The sequence below is a fragment of the Drosophila montana genome, unplaced genomic scaffold (assembly GCF_035044405.1).
Source record: "Drosophila montana isolate Dmon_TW-CO22-7 unplaced genomic scaffold, ASM3504440v1 contig_3733_1, whole genome shotgun sequence".
In the NCBI taxonomy this organism is placed as follows: Eukaryota; Metazoa; Arthropoda; class Insecta; order Diptera; family Drosophilidae; genus Drosophila; species Drosophila montana.
The window spans coordinates 3,626,379-3,640,216 of record NW_026998620.1 but is presented as its reverse complement, the minus strand read 5'-3'; the positions used below and the strand labels follow the sequence as shown (position 1 = coordinate 3,640,216).

The window sequence follows — 13,838 nt, the reverse complement described above, 5'->3', positions numbered from 1 at the left end:
CACACTCGCACACACTCGCGCGTAGTTGAGTGTGTATGTGGGAGTTGGTCGAGGCACGAGAGTTTATCGTGCCGTTGTCATTGACGGCGACGGCGACGGCGGCGGCTTCGTGCGAAGCAACAACCGCACTGTCTCCAGTTTCGATTGCCTGAATTGGCATTCTGTGGCGTCTCGCGGCGTCTCGTGCCGTGCCGTGGCGTGGGCGACCAACCGGGCAACCAGCACTTCCAAAATAGATTTGCCCAAAAATTATCATTATCAATGATTTCGCAAACGCAAACGACAAACGAACGCGTTGCAAATTGAATTCAATTAATTTGATTTCATATTGCTGCCTTTCTGTGTATGTGTGTGTGCGTGTGTGTGTGTGTGTGTGTGTGTGCGTGCGGTTTGTGTGGTTTTGTGAAAATTGAATAAAGCTGCAACAGCAGGCTTATTAGCTTGTGGCCTGCCTGCAACTGCTTTCGTCTGTTGTTTAGACAAGTGCAAAAATCAAATCAGTATAAAAAAGTCTTCGCTTAATTTAATTATTGATTTTGACGCTCAGAGACAGCAACGGCAAATGCTTGCAATCAAATAAAATAACAGCAATAAACACAAAAACAAAAATAAGAACAACAACAACAACAAAAACACAACGATTTAAATGCGCACAACAACAACAACAAAAGGCAACACAAGAACTTCAACTTCGACTTCGACTACGGCTACAACTTTGCAGTAAGTATGAGCAGGAAAGCAGAGCAACCCCCGTAACACCTGAAGAGCCCGACCCCCAAATAAAGAATGCCGTCGTTTCATCTCTACACTCCACAAATTTCGTTCACTTCACTGCCTCAGCTCAAGCACAGCAGCTAGCTACCCCCCCTCCGCCCCCTCTAGCCACCCGACGCCCGACGCCCGACTCCTATTTCCTACCTCCGTTTCCTATGCCATTTCCTTCTACTTTTGCCTTATCAAAAAATGTGTGTATATACACACACACACACACACACACACAGACAGCCGCCGCCAAGAGAGAGCACTGCACCAATACACAGATAATGTTTGGTATCATTTATACTTGAGCCCCAGCCCAACTGCAATTTCCACCCACTTCCACACACAGATACTGCTCGAGACTTCAGATTCAGACTCTTAACCCCTGCCCCTGCACCTGCAACCCGCCCGTCCGCCCGTCCGCCTATTTATTAGACTTCAGCAACATTTGTGTGTGTGCTGTTGTTGTTGTTTTTCTCTCGCTTAGCTGCGGCTGTTGTGTATGAAAATTTCTGTACATTTTGTTTGCCTTTCATTTTGTTTTTCTTTTTTGAATATTTTATGAATTGAATTTGGTTATTTTATTCGCGTATGTTGCGCTGCAAAGCTGCGTCTGTTGAACTCCCCGCCCCGCCCGATTTCCCAGGCCGCTGCGAAAAGCTCGGCACGTTCTCATTCAATTATGGTGCGGAAGCGACAGGGCCACATTAGCATTCTTAAAATGTGGCAACGGAAACCGGCGAAACAAACATTTCGGCACCTTTGTGTGCCTTATACAAACCTGCCCGCCCATCTGCCCACCTGCCCACCTGCCCGTCCGCCCATCTGCCTTGCCTGTAAGGATAGACATTTAAAAACATATTATTTAGGCGTACACAATTTCTTCTTAATTTAATTCGCCATTCCACCTGCCTCGGCGCCTACGAACTATATATTTAACATAAATAGTCTCGCATTGCTGCCATCGTTATTATATAAAGCGGTCGCCAGGGGAATTCGACTTGGGTCGAGTTTTAAAATTTGTATGTTTTTTTTTTTCATTTTGTTGCCTATTTCTCGCCCGTTGGGCCAATTTTTAGATAGCGTGTCCCTCCCATGGGTATTTTTTGGTTTGCTCTTCTTATCTTGCAGGCGCATAAAATTATATTTTTATTTTTGTTTTTTTTTGGCCCGACAGGCCAGTTTGGTTTAATTAAAAGTCTGGATTTGGCAGCGGATGAAAATTTTGCACATTTTCATTCAAAGCAAAAACTTGACAACTTTATTGAAATTGCACTTTTATGTTCGGTTAAATGTATTTATTATTTTTATTATTTTTTGTAAAAGTTGAGCTGCTGTGCATAGAGACATACATAGACCCAGTAGAGTCCATTAGCTTAGCTTAAATTGTATATTCATTCCCCTCACAATTTCCAGTTTCGACTTAATCCTCTATAGATTTTGTTTAATTTTGGGCTTCTCAACAATTTTCTTTTGCAGAACTCGCATGCTAAATAACAAAATTAACCAAAAAGGCAACCCAAAATTTCAAAACTAAATTCAACTAACGAAATAAATAGTGAACTTTACACACATTTTAAACACAGCAACTAAATACATAAAAATAATTCGAATAATAAACACAATTGTGATGCATAAAAACTAAAAAAAAGAAAAAAAAAACATTTAAATTGTAATAAAAGAAAACCAACTTTAACCAGGAAAATAGAAAGACGCACAACATAAATCAATTAAAGGAAACAATAATTTTTTTTTTCTAAAAAAAAACGACGCCAAGCGAGATCTTCCAAACATACATATATATATTCTATATAGATATATATGCGTATACAGACATGTTCGGTGATAGCCAAAGAATTTAAAGAGAGCAGCTGCAACGACAACAACTGGAAAATGCATACATGTTGCAATTGTTGCAATCCCAAGGCGAATCCACATATAATATAGTTGTTGATAGTTAATTGTTGTTGTTGTTGTTGGCCAACGCTGATTGATTGATTGATTCAGCGAAGAGTCAACTGTGAATAGAGCAGGAAATGCAACAAAAGCTGCCGAAGCCAAGGAACAGGCAGCAACAGCCACAACAAGCAGACGAATCCGTGTATTAACAAGAGCAGCATATCAGAAGGCTAAAAGGATTTAACCCAGGGGAACAGACAAAACAACATTTACTCGCGTCAATCCTCGCCACCGCCACCGCATCGATTGCAATGCTCTGGTAGCCAAGACAGTTTTACCGTGGATCACTACTGTGGCGGCGGCGGAGGCGGTGACACACACGCTGCAGCGGCAGCGGCAGCGGCAGCATCGGGAGCAGCGGCGGCAGCGGCAGCAGCAGCAGCAGCGTCGACTGGTCAATGGTCAGCGGGGGGCGTGACAGGATCCGGCGGCGTCGGCATGTGCCAGCATCATGGGCTCACATCACAATCGTTGATGTCCGGTGGCTGTGGCTCGCACATGTCGCTTCTGGGCGGCGGCGGCGGCGGCGGCGGTGGCGGCAGCAGTGGCAGCAGCGGCATGAGCGGCAGCGGCGTCGGCAGCAGCGGCCAGGGCATACCCGTGGCCCAATGTTCGGCTGCTGATGTTGCCATGCTGTCCGGCCATTGCCGCAGCATGAGCGGTCTCAGTTCGTTGAGCATGTCAGCGCCGCCCTGCCCGCCGCCGCCGGCGCTTTTTAATCCCTGCAGCTCAGCGCTGTCCCTGCAGCAGGCTGCTGCCTCGTCGCGCTGGGGACCGCGCACCTCCTGCCCCGTGCATAGTCCGTTTCGTGTGCGTGTGCCCAATGGCTCCATTTGCTCCGGACATCAGGTGAGCCACGCAACACCCGCACAGCGAGTGTCAAATTGAGTGAACGTACCGTATATACCCTGTATATACCCTGTATATACTCTAGACTGTGTCTAAAATCCGTTAAATAATTGCATTCACTTAAAAACGCAGCCACAGCTTGCCACACAGCATTTTTTGCGCCTTTCAGTTTCATTTCGTATTTAAATTGCTTTAGAGAGCCACATCTGTACATATCTATGTAAATATAAATATCCATGCGATATATACGATATATATATATCATGTGCTTGTGTGTGCGTTTGTGTGTGTGTGTGTACCCAACCGCTTGACTTACCCAACTACGTATTCTGTTCTGTTCTCTTTCTCCTGCACGCTCGCTCCACTCTTCGCTTGGACCCCGTGGACCCATCCCCATCCGCAGGTAAGCAAATCCGTACCGGAAGCCAAGTGCCCAACACATTTGGGCAACAACCAAAAATGTGTCAACGACATGTAAGATTAATTCATTTAGCTGACCCACGCGCAGCCACATAAAATGCCCTGCCAGAAGAGACAACACACACAAACACGCCCACAGACACAGACACGCAGACACGCACACACACAACGCAAGACACTTGCCACACTTGCCACACATGCCACGTGGGCGGCTTAATATAATTCGCAAACATGTGCATGCCCTGCTAGAGGGTATTGTTATTTTGTCATTTCAAGTGTAACGCATAGAAGGAGTCTGACCTCATATGCTGCATATATATATATATATACTTGATCCTTTTCAAAAGTTAGGGAGATTTAGATACTTATGTCCGTCTGTGTGAACTTATCGATCTCGGCAACTACAAAAGCTAGTTGCCAAAAATTTGATGCATAAATTCTGGTAAATCATGCGCAGAAGTTGTTTATCATTTTTTGTTGTCGCTTTATGCCCGTTTTTCTTTAAAATCGATAAATATCGATATTGAAACATGCTCTTTAAATCAAAACTTACAGATTACAGGAGCTAGGGACTCCAAATTTGGCTTGGAGATTCACAATATAGCATATACAGGAAATGTCACAAAATGTATTTATTTGTCGGAATGCTTTTTCATACGTTCCATGACTTTGATTATTTCTATTATAATTTATAGTTGATATATATACTATATACTTTAACTTTAGTCTGTCTTTCAATGAGTTCTCGAGTCCGCGATTTCTGCAGGTCCGCTCTGCTCAACATCCCAAATCAGACTATCGATAATTTATAATTCGTAGTAATCAACATGTGTGTTATATCTTCTATCTTATACTACTCTTCATCTGTCTTTTGACAACAGGGTTAAGAGTAATTAACTGTTTAGATACTTTCCCCGTACTGCTCAAAATGGAAAAATCTCAGGTTTAAAGCTAGATCCTTGTGTTTTGTACAAATAAACATGCTTTAGCTATCGAAATTTCATAAATAATTCAGTTCTTCAATAATGCAGCTCCTCCAATGCATAAATTATTGAGTATTGTTTTTTTGTAACATAAATGAATGTTTGGATGTTTCTAATGGCCGCTTGGTATCGATAAATGGGAAGTACTCTTTGCAAATTCTATAATTGGAATTTGATTTTACCTGTAGGCAGGGTTTGGCAGGTAATTAATGACTATTGCACTCGATGCACTAATTTGATGAATGTTGTGTTAGATCAAGTGTAACGCACTAATCGTATATTGATTTATAATGACGTATGCTTGCATAGTTTGTAAATTAATTTCACGAATCGCACTTAATGTGAAACAAATATGATTTCTGACTGCAATTCCAATTATCTAATTGATGGTGCGCAGGCTAATTTAGTGCATATTATATTTTTGAATTTATGAATGCTGCCTAAACTGGGGCTAGTTTCTCATAACACAAACAAATAGAATTCGTGAATTTAGTATAATTATATAAAACGGTGAATATTCGTATTCCCACTTAAACTCTCAATTTATTAAGTACTAGCGGGTATTGCCCGGCCTTGCCCGTGGCACGTATAAAATAAATTCTTTCAAATATTATTAAAAATGAGTTGGAAACCGATCAGACGGTAAACAAAAAGGTTTCATACAATCGTTTTCCGCCAATTTACCACTGTTGCGGGTGAAATTTCCCAAATTGCTGAAACACGTATACATTAGGTTCTTATGTAGAGCTTAAAAATAAGTTTGAAGCAAATTGAACAAGACTTAAAACTGCACTCAAAAATGTTTTGAATCGCATTTCTACCGAGGAAGCTTGGATTCTGCGAAAAATGTAAAACACGTCTTAAATGATTTTTTATATAGAACCTTGGTTATGAATTTGAGCGCGAAACGTCACCCACCAAATCTTTGACCTCCATTTCCACCAAGGAGGAATGGATTTTCCTAAAAGTGTGAAACACCCCTCAAATGAGTTTTTGGCAAAGATATTTGAAAATGAGTGTGAAGCCAATCGGATGGTAAACAAAAAAGTTACATACAAACGATTTTCGCGATTTTTCCACACTTGTGGGTGGAATTTCCCGAAACACCGTCTTAACGTGCACCTTCTTTACAAAAGGAAACTATTGTGAAAATTTCAGTTTCCCAGCTCTTACGGTATGGGCTGTGCGTTGATCACCAATCAGTCAGTCAGTCAATCAATCAGTCAGTCAGTCAATCAGTCAGTCAGTCAATCAGTCAGTGAGTCAGTGAGTCAGTGAGTCAGTCAGTCAATCAGTCAGTCAGTCAGTCAGTCAGTCAGTCAGTCAGTCAGTCAGTCAGTCAGTCAGTCAGTCAGTCAGTCAGTCAGTTAGTCAGTCAGTCAATCAGTCAATCAGTCAGTCAGTCAGTCAGTCAATCAATCAAACAGTCAGTTAGTCAGTCAGTCAGTCAATCAGTCAGTCAATCAATCAAACAGTCAGTCAGTCAATCAATCAGTCAGTCAGTCAGTCACTCAGTCATTCAGTCAGTCAATCAGTCAGTCAGGACAAACAGTTTTATATATAGAGATAAATGCATGCAGCAAGTATTTATTTATTTAGCTGCCTTCTCTTCTTCAAGCGAGCTAAACTCAGTCGAAATTCATTAGACAGATACACATATCTCTTTAGCTTATTGTATTTGACAGACATTTCTAACGTAGAGTGAAAAACGGCCAACCAGACAAAATGTAACTTCTGTCAGACACAGGCCGCAAGTTTCTGACTGTAAATACTCTCGGTGCAAGTTTATAGAACTGAACTCAAAACTAAACCAAATGCATAAGAGGAGGAGGAGAAATGGGATTCTGATTCTTGCTGAAGAAGTTGACACAGAACTTTTGTGAAACAAAGCAATATGTTGGTTGTAAAAGCCCTATCGAGTATCTTAATATTTGTTAGGCGAGCAGCTTGCAAAACAGATCATTAAGTTACAGCTGGATTTTTTTTGGGGACTGGCACAAAATACCTAATACTAATACCAAGTCAGGGAACTTGCGTTTTACATAATAGGCACACGCGTAAACTTAGTGACTCGCATAGTTTTGCAAATTATATAGAGCTCGATACACATGATTGCCCAAGCGGCGCACAGCGGACCCAAAGTTGGGGTCAGGTTTCGGATCCCAAATCAGTGGCAGGCGCAGGCGATTTGGTTGACTGCGCCCAAAAGTAGGCAGCACAAAAGGCGCAGGGCGCAAAATAAACAATCTACCGGGCATACGGAAAACAGAAACTAAAATAAAATAACATTAGCTCCATGACATTTCCAGGTCGGGCCGGGGGCGGGGGCGGGGCGGGGGTGGGCGTCTATCATAATTCTCGGTGCTCTGTGACAATTGCCGTTTGGCGCTGTTTCTCGGCTCCGGCGTCAAATTGAATGTCACTAATGCAATTAGTTCACACAAAATAATTCTCTTCCACTCGATTATGGCGCCTAATATGCCTGATGTCAGTTGTATGCATATATATACATATATATATATATGTAATTATGTGAGTGTATATCATTTCCCAATGCACACACACAAAAGCGAAAAAAGGCGAAATGTCGTCATATGCAAAGTAGGCAGCGCATGGAACCATTACGCCTTTCAATTTCTCTGCCAGGCGTGCCACATTTACATAAATATTACACAAGCCGAGGCACAGGCACAGGCACAGGCGCAGGCATGTGCCCCACTGATGGGGCTAGACTCTGGGGCAGCATTGCAAATGGGCTCGTTATGCTGTCTTGTCGGGCTTGCCTTGACAGCGGTTTGGGGAGTTAATTTCAAGGCGTTGTCGTTGCCTTTTTCGGCAGATCATCCGGCATGAAACTGTCGGCGAACTACCAAAAGGTGTGGCCCCAACATTAAATCGAGTTTAAGGCTAACGTTGCCGCAGTTGTCTGATGTGTTAAAACCTTTCTCGGCGCCTTGGTCACGTTTATGCAACTTTTCGTGGTACACTTTCATATATTTTTGGTTCGTTAAAAGCTTTCCGACATAAACAGATACTTTTCCCTTTCAGCCAAATGTGATAGTTGCGGCTTCTGTTGGCCATAAGTTACAATTATTCGATAAAAAACAGACATAAATTTCATGTTTTAAATCTGAAAAGAATTTGGGATTTTTCTTTTGATAATAATCAAAAAAATGGTCGCCTTTTATATACCATATATAAAAAATGTTTCGAGGATTGGAATAAGCGCTGGCATAAATGTGTTGCAGTCGATGTGAATTACTTTGAAGGCAAAACAATATAGACTTAGATGAATAAACTTGTATTTTGAATTTTCTGAATAAATTCCGGGAACTTTTTGATCAAGGTGCAATTTCACATTTATCGTTGCGCTATTTCTTTTAACATCGTCTACCTTCATTTTGATTTTGTATTTTCCGACGTCGCGTTTTAGAGTTTACTTTTAACCCAAAAGAAAGCGTCAGTTAAAATTTCAGCTTCGCAGCTCTTACGAATTATACATGTAGATAATTTATTTATATATAAATATAATAGATAATATCTATTGAATGGTTTAAGACTATGTAAAGCATAACACTTAACCAATTTTTATACCCTGAACCCATTAAAAATGGGTAAACAGGGTATAATGTATTTGTGCAAATGTATGTAACAAGCAGAAGGAAGCATCTCCCCGACCCCATAAAGTATATATATTCTTGATAAGCATCAATAACCGTCTGTCCGTATGTATGAACGCAATGATCTCAGATCCTATAAGAGCTAGAGACTTGAAATTTAGCTGTAGGTCCTCCTAGTCCCCGCGCAGATCGAGTTTGTTTTCGATATTCGATAACTTGCCCCGTTTCTAAGAAACCGATAAAAATCGATATTGAAATCCTGTTTTTTTATAGCAATTTCAGCAAATAATTTGAGCTAGAGTTACCAAACTAGACATGTAGCTTCAAGAAAAGTATATATATATCAAGTATCTTTCATTTTATACCTATCGCCTGTTGGAAGAAGAGGGTTCAGGGTATCCCCTAGTCGGGAGCTCCCAACTAGAACCTCTTGCTTGTTTTGCTTTAAGCACTTAAAACAAAGCTTTTTAATTATAATTATCAATTTATAATTATCGCTGGCAACATCGCAAAGGCGCTTTTAATTTTAAATAATAAATGTTGAGAAGGAATAATGGATTGTAGATAATCTGCCCGCTTGGCGTCGTCGCTTCTGCTGATGAAAGTACTTACAACATACAAATTGGTTTTCTTATTTGAAAATTGCAATTTACATTTATTTATTATTTTCTTTTGATAAGCGAAAGATTAACTGTGTAAGCGTAAAGAAAATATTTGCTGATGCAAGTTTTGTGTTCAAACACGTGGAAAAATATTTCATTTATTACCTTTTATTTTCTGTAAAATTATATCATACTTAATGAGATTCTGGGCTTTTAAGATTTATTCATTCATAGAGCAACAGAGGCAATTAACGCACCTCAAATGGATAAGTGCACACATACACACACAAGTCCAATGGGCATTTGCGGCTATTTAGGTTGTGCATGTGTGTGTGTGTGTGATGTGCTTTGGCTGTAATCATAAGCTGATTTGCCGGCAACCGCAAGGACCACAGCTGACAACCAGCCGAAATATCGCCTTTTACCAGTTCTCAAAAGTGTGTAGTTCATTTTGGCCTTTCTTCTTCTTCTTTTCGGGCCCATGTCGGCCATCAAAAGTGAAAAATATGCGCCCGATAGTAAGTCCAAGTGTTGTAAACTTTTTAATGGTTTTCTGGCTTAAGCCACTTTTTTATGCACTTGGCGTGAAGCATAATATGCCGTTTGAGTTTGCCTTTTAACTAGCTTGAAAAGTTTTCAAGCAACTCCAAAGAGCTTTTGCCTCATATGTGTGTGTGTGTGTGCGTGTGTATGTGTGTCCCGGCTGATTCATTATTGGTTTGACTTGGCCCCGAAAGAGGAAAAAGTGCCTAACTGACAAACAGACCGACTCTGCTGGCTGTTTGCCTTGACACTCTTCATTTGTGAATGCGTTAATTGCGCAAGCAAGGCACTTGCCTTCCTATGTCCCTGTGTGTGTGTGTGTGTACATAACACGTATGTAGATGTGTGTACACACACTGGCACTGGGCCAGACGCAGCTGTTGGCGTTGCTGTTGATGATGATGAACAAGCACAATGGCATGAACAAGCAGTTGGAGGCAGTTCCAACAACATCAAACAACAATGGCGATTACAACGCCAAGTGTGTACATTATTTTGCAATTTAGCAGCACACACACACGCACACACACACGCACACACGTACACATGCGAGATTCGTACATGCGCTCAGCATCTCAAGGCGAGCAAACAAGAAGAAGCAGCACAACAAAAACAACTGCCAACCACGGACACAGGCAAAAAAAAAAAAAAAAAGAAACCAAAAAAAGAAGTCGAAAAATAATTAGTTTACTTGTTACAAAACTCAGTTATCGCCCTTTGTGTGACGCTGCGTTGTTGCTCTAGTCGAAATTGAATGAAAGCAAATACATATAAATAAACACGGACACTCGGCTCACATGTAACACAAATATATATATGTATGTAGGCGAGTGTTGAGTGTGTCCTTTAATATAATAACACACACAAAAAAATGTGGACAGCAAAAAAGTGTTGCCTAACCAAAAGGCGTCGCATGAAAATGATGCCATAAGTAGGTGCCATGTGTGTGTGTGTGAAAGAGAGAAAGATACACAGTGAAAGAGAGAAAGATAGAGAAGGAAAGAGAGTATATACATGTGCCTTGACTTTTGCGCCCCCTCTCCTCCTCATTCGAGCAACAGGAAGAAGTTGACGCACCTCAAATAGATGGCACCCGATAAGTGCATAATGCACACACACACACACACACACACACGCACACGCACGCAGCCGGCCTGGAACGGAAATTCGTGGCTTTTTAGATTGTGCATGTGTGTTTGTGTGTGTTGTGTTTGGCCGTAATCGTAAGCAGATTTGCAAGTAGCCGCAAACAACCGGGCGATATTTCGCCTTTTGCCATTGTTCGAAACTTGTAGTTCGTTTTTTTTTTTTTGTTTTTGTTCCTCTTTTTGGGCGCATGTCGGGCGTCAAAATTGAATGATTTCCACCTGACAGCAGCGGGGCACAGGGGCTGGTGCGCATGATGCGGGTTGCGGGTTGCGGGTTGTAGATGGTGCACGGCGAACAGGATACAGATGACAGCGTGACAACGGCGCCTGATCCATTGTTCAACTGATAAGGCAACCGAGCATATTACCTGTGTCAATCATTGTACAGGTGCCCTGATGTACGATGATGTACTGCCATTAATAGGCGGAATATAACATATACATATATATATATATATATGTGTGGGATAAGGACAGCGAGTCGCCGCTCAATTACCGTGACATAGTCGTACGGTGAATGTTGTGTATGGAGTCCAATGTTAACTGTAAGACTGTGTCTCGGTGGTTGCTAGCCAATCAACAGCGACACATGAGACGCTGACGGAAACGGAAGTGAAAATTGTTCAAGTTGTGCCCAAAAAAAAAAACGGAAGAGTGTAAAGTTTTTGTTTTGTTCGGAGAGAGAGAGAGAGGGTGAGAGAGAGAAAGCTGCAGGCGTTTGCTTGCCAGCTTATCAAACGTCAGGCACAGACATGACAGACACCCTTAGCGCCCAAACTGACAGCTTGACAGACGCCTCTTCAGCCAAGAAACAACCTGGAAATGTATATTCCATTTCACGAATTAATCATGCATATGATGCGTGCTCATTAGGCCATGTGCTGGCGCTTACATACATAACATATGTCTATAAGCTGGCCCAAAACTTGCGCCCGGTTGCGTTTTTGAGCCCCTTCGCTGCCATCGGCTGCTGCAGGAACGCTGATAAGGCGCCAAGTGTCAAAACTATGAGCCAAGGGCGGCACAGCAACAATAAAACGTGCCGGCCCAGACCACAAGATTAACTGACTCACTCACACTCAGTCCTCCATTCACTGTCACTGGCTGGCTGCCTGGCTGGTTGCCCTGGCTGGTTGCCCTGGCTGCACGTTGTACTAATTAAAATTCGGCATTAATCCAGATGATTCAGCTGTCAACGTTCTCCCGGCTGACTGTAGTTTGCCCCTAATGAAGCCTGGCTGCGGCTGTTGCCAGTAACTGATGCCACTGCGGCCAGTGTCAGCTTCCCGGTTCCTATTGCTCTGACGACCCAGCCGTACATAATGTACGTGTGTAATTGAAGTGTGGCCTGGCATATTAAAGAGCGCAAAGTTGGCGTTGTCGTTGTTTTTGCTGCTGCTGCTGCTGCTGCCACTGCTATGTAATTATTAAAACCAACAAATAAGGTTTTTGTGGCCTGCACGTTTGCTCCTAGCTTCGTCCACCGCCGGGTGGCTGGCTTAGCGCAAAGCTGATAAAATGACCACACAACAGACAACAGGCAACAGAAAACAGGCAACAGACAGCAGCCGTGAGCCATAACTGACAACAACAACAATGCAGTTCCATACAACAGTGCTGTTCATTTAGCTGCTCTTCTTACCTGAACTGCCAACGTCTTAAATTACATTTTACGCAGATGTAAGCTTGAAGTCATCGTTTTTCCGTTCGTCTTAGTCGCACGGTGTGCTAAGTATTAAAAAAAAATCTTTGAAGCCTTCTTCATTCTATTTTAATGAAGAGCTTTTAATAGAACTTTAAGCGACAAAGTATCCTTTGACCCCCATGGACTCTTTCGGTTTGTTGCGAAAAGCGTGAATTACTTCCGATCTTTATTGAATGACTTTGAGGCCGTTCGAAAAGTAAACTAAAAGAGTTTCCGGCAACAATTTTGCTCGAGTTTATCATCTTTCAGATGAAATTGTTCATAATCCCATCCAAGTTGCACTTATATCCCATAAGGTAACTAACTGAACAAACAGGTATATTAAATAATTGACCACTTAAAGGATTTGTCTCTTTCGATACTTACCCCAATCCACCAAAAGTGAAAACAGGACTCATGGCTAGAGTCTACTATAAACAGCGCAGCACTTCAGGAATGCATTTGCCATAATCTGGACCAAGCATCGGGTTTTTGTGTAAAGGTAGCTCGGCTGCCACTTAATTTTTTATTTAAACTTTTCTATTATTAAATGTTAAAGTATCGATACAATTTTATGCGATTCGTAAGATTCATAACAGGTCTGTGATAAATTTACGAGGCTACATTTGTTTGCAGAAATGAAACTATGTTAGAAAGAATTCTTAATACAAGTATAAGTTACTCGGTTTCGCCTATTTTAGCTTTTCTTCGAATTTTCTTAGAGTTCACAATATTTTTTTTTGCCAATAGAAAATAGATCTCTTCACCAGTTACCAAATAGTTTGACAAATTAAAAACGGAGCAATATCAATTTAAAGAATATAATGAAATAACATGCATATTTTATTTAATGCAGTCTCCAGTCAGATTTAAATGTATTTTGTTTGTTATTTTTTACAAGCTTCCATTTAGATCAAATCTGGCTTGGTTTAAAACGTCTTCGCTCTGCATTTAAATCAAATCCTTTTCGACCTTGTTTTCCCCATTATCAAAAGGGTTCGGAGGGGGTCAGAAGAAACAACCTAAATTTATGGGCTTAACTTGGATACATATTTTCAGAGCTCAATAATTAACCAATAAAAGTTGTTAACTTAAATGAAACAAAGCCAAAACAAGTGAGCAGGCGTTTAATAAACGCTTGGATGTTTTCTCTCAGAGTCAAGCTGTTGCTCAACACTGTTAACCAGTGTCTTAAGTTATGTTGGGCCTTGCCCTGCTGCCTCAGCAAAGTTCGCACAAAATACACACACAGAGCCGGAGCCGGAGATGGA

At 41.5% G+C, this 13,838-nt stretch overlaps 1 protein-coding gene across 8 annotated transcripts in view; it reads left to right on the top strand.

The window, feature by feature from the left end:
• CASK (peripheral plasma membrane protein CASK) overlaps positions 1–13,838 on the top strand; it is a 37,018-nt gene that overhangs the window by 10,632 nt on the left and 12,548 nt on the right. Inside the window, exon 1 of one of the 8 annotated variants that reach the window (XM_064693468.1) lies at positions 3,133–3,567. The exons of 6 other annotated variants lie outside the window; for them this stretch is intronic. In XM_064693468.1, coding sequence (XP_064549538.1) covers positions 3,157–3,567 — 411 coding nt within the window. In that variant the 5' untranslated portion in view covers positions 3,133–3,156. Of the gene's footprint in view, positions 1–3,132; positions 3,568–13,838 lie in introns of those variants that run through there. One more of the 8 variants, XM_064693469.1, reaches the window with a different exon arrangement.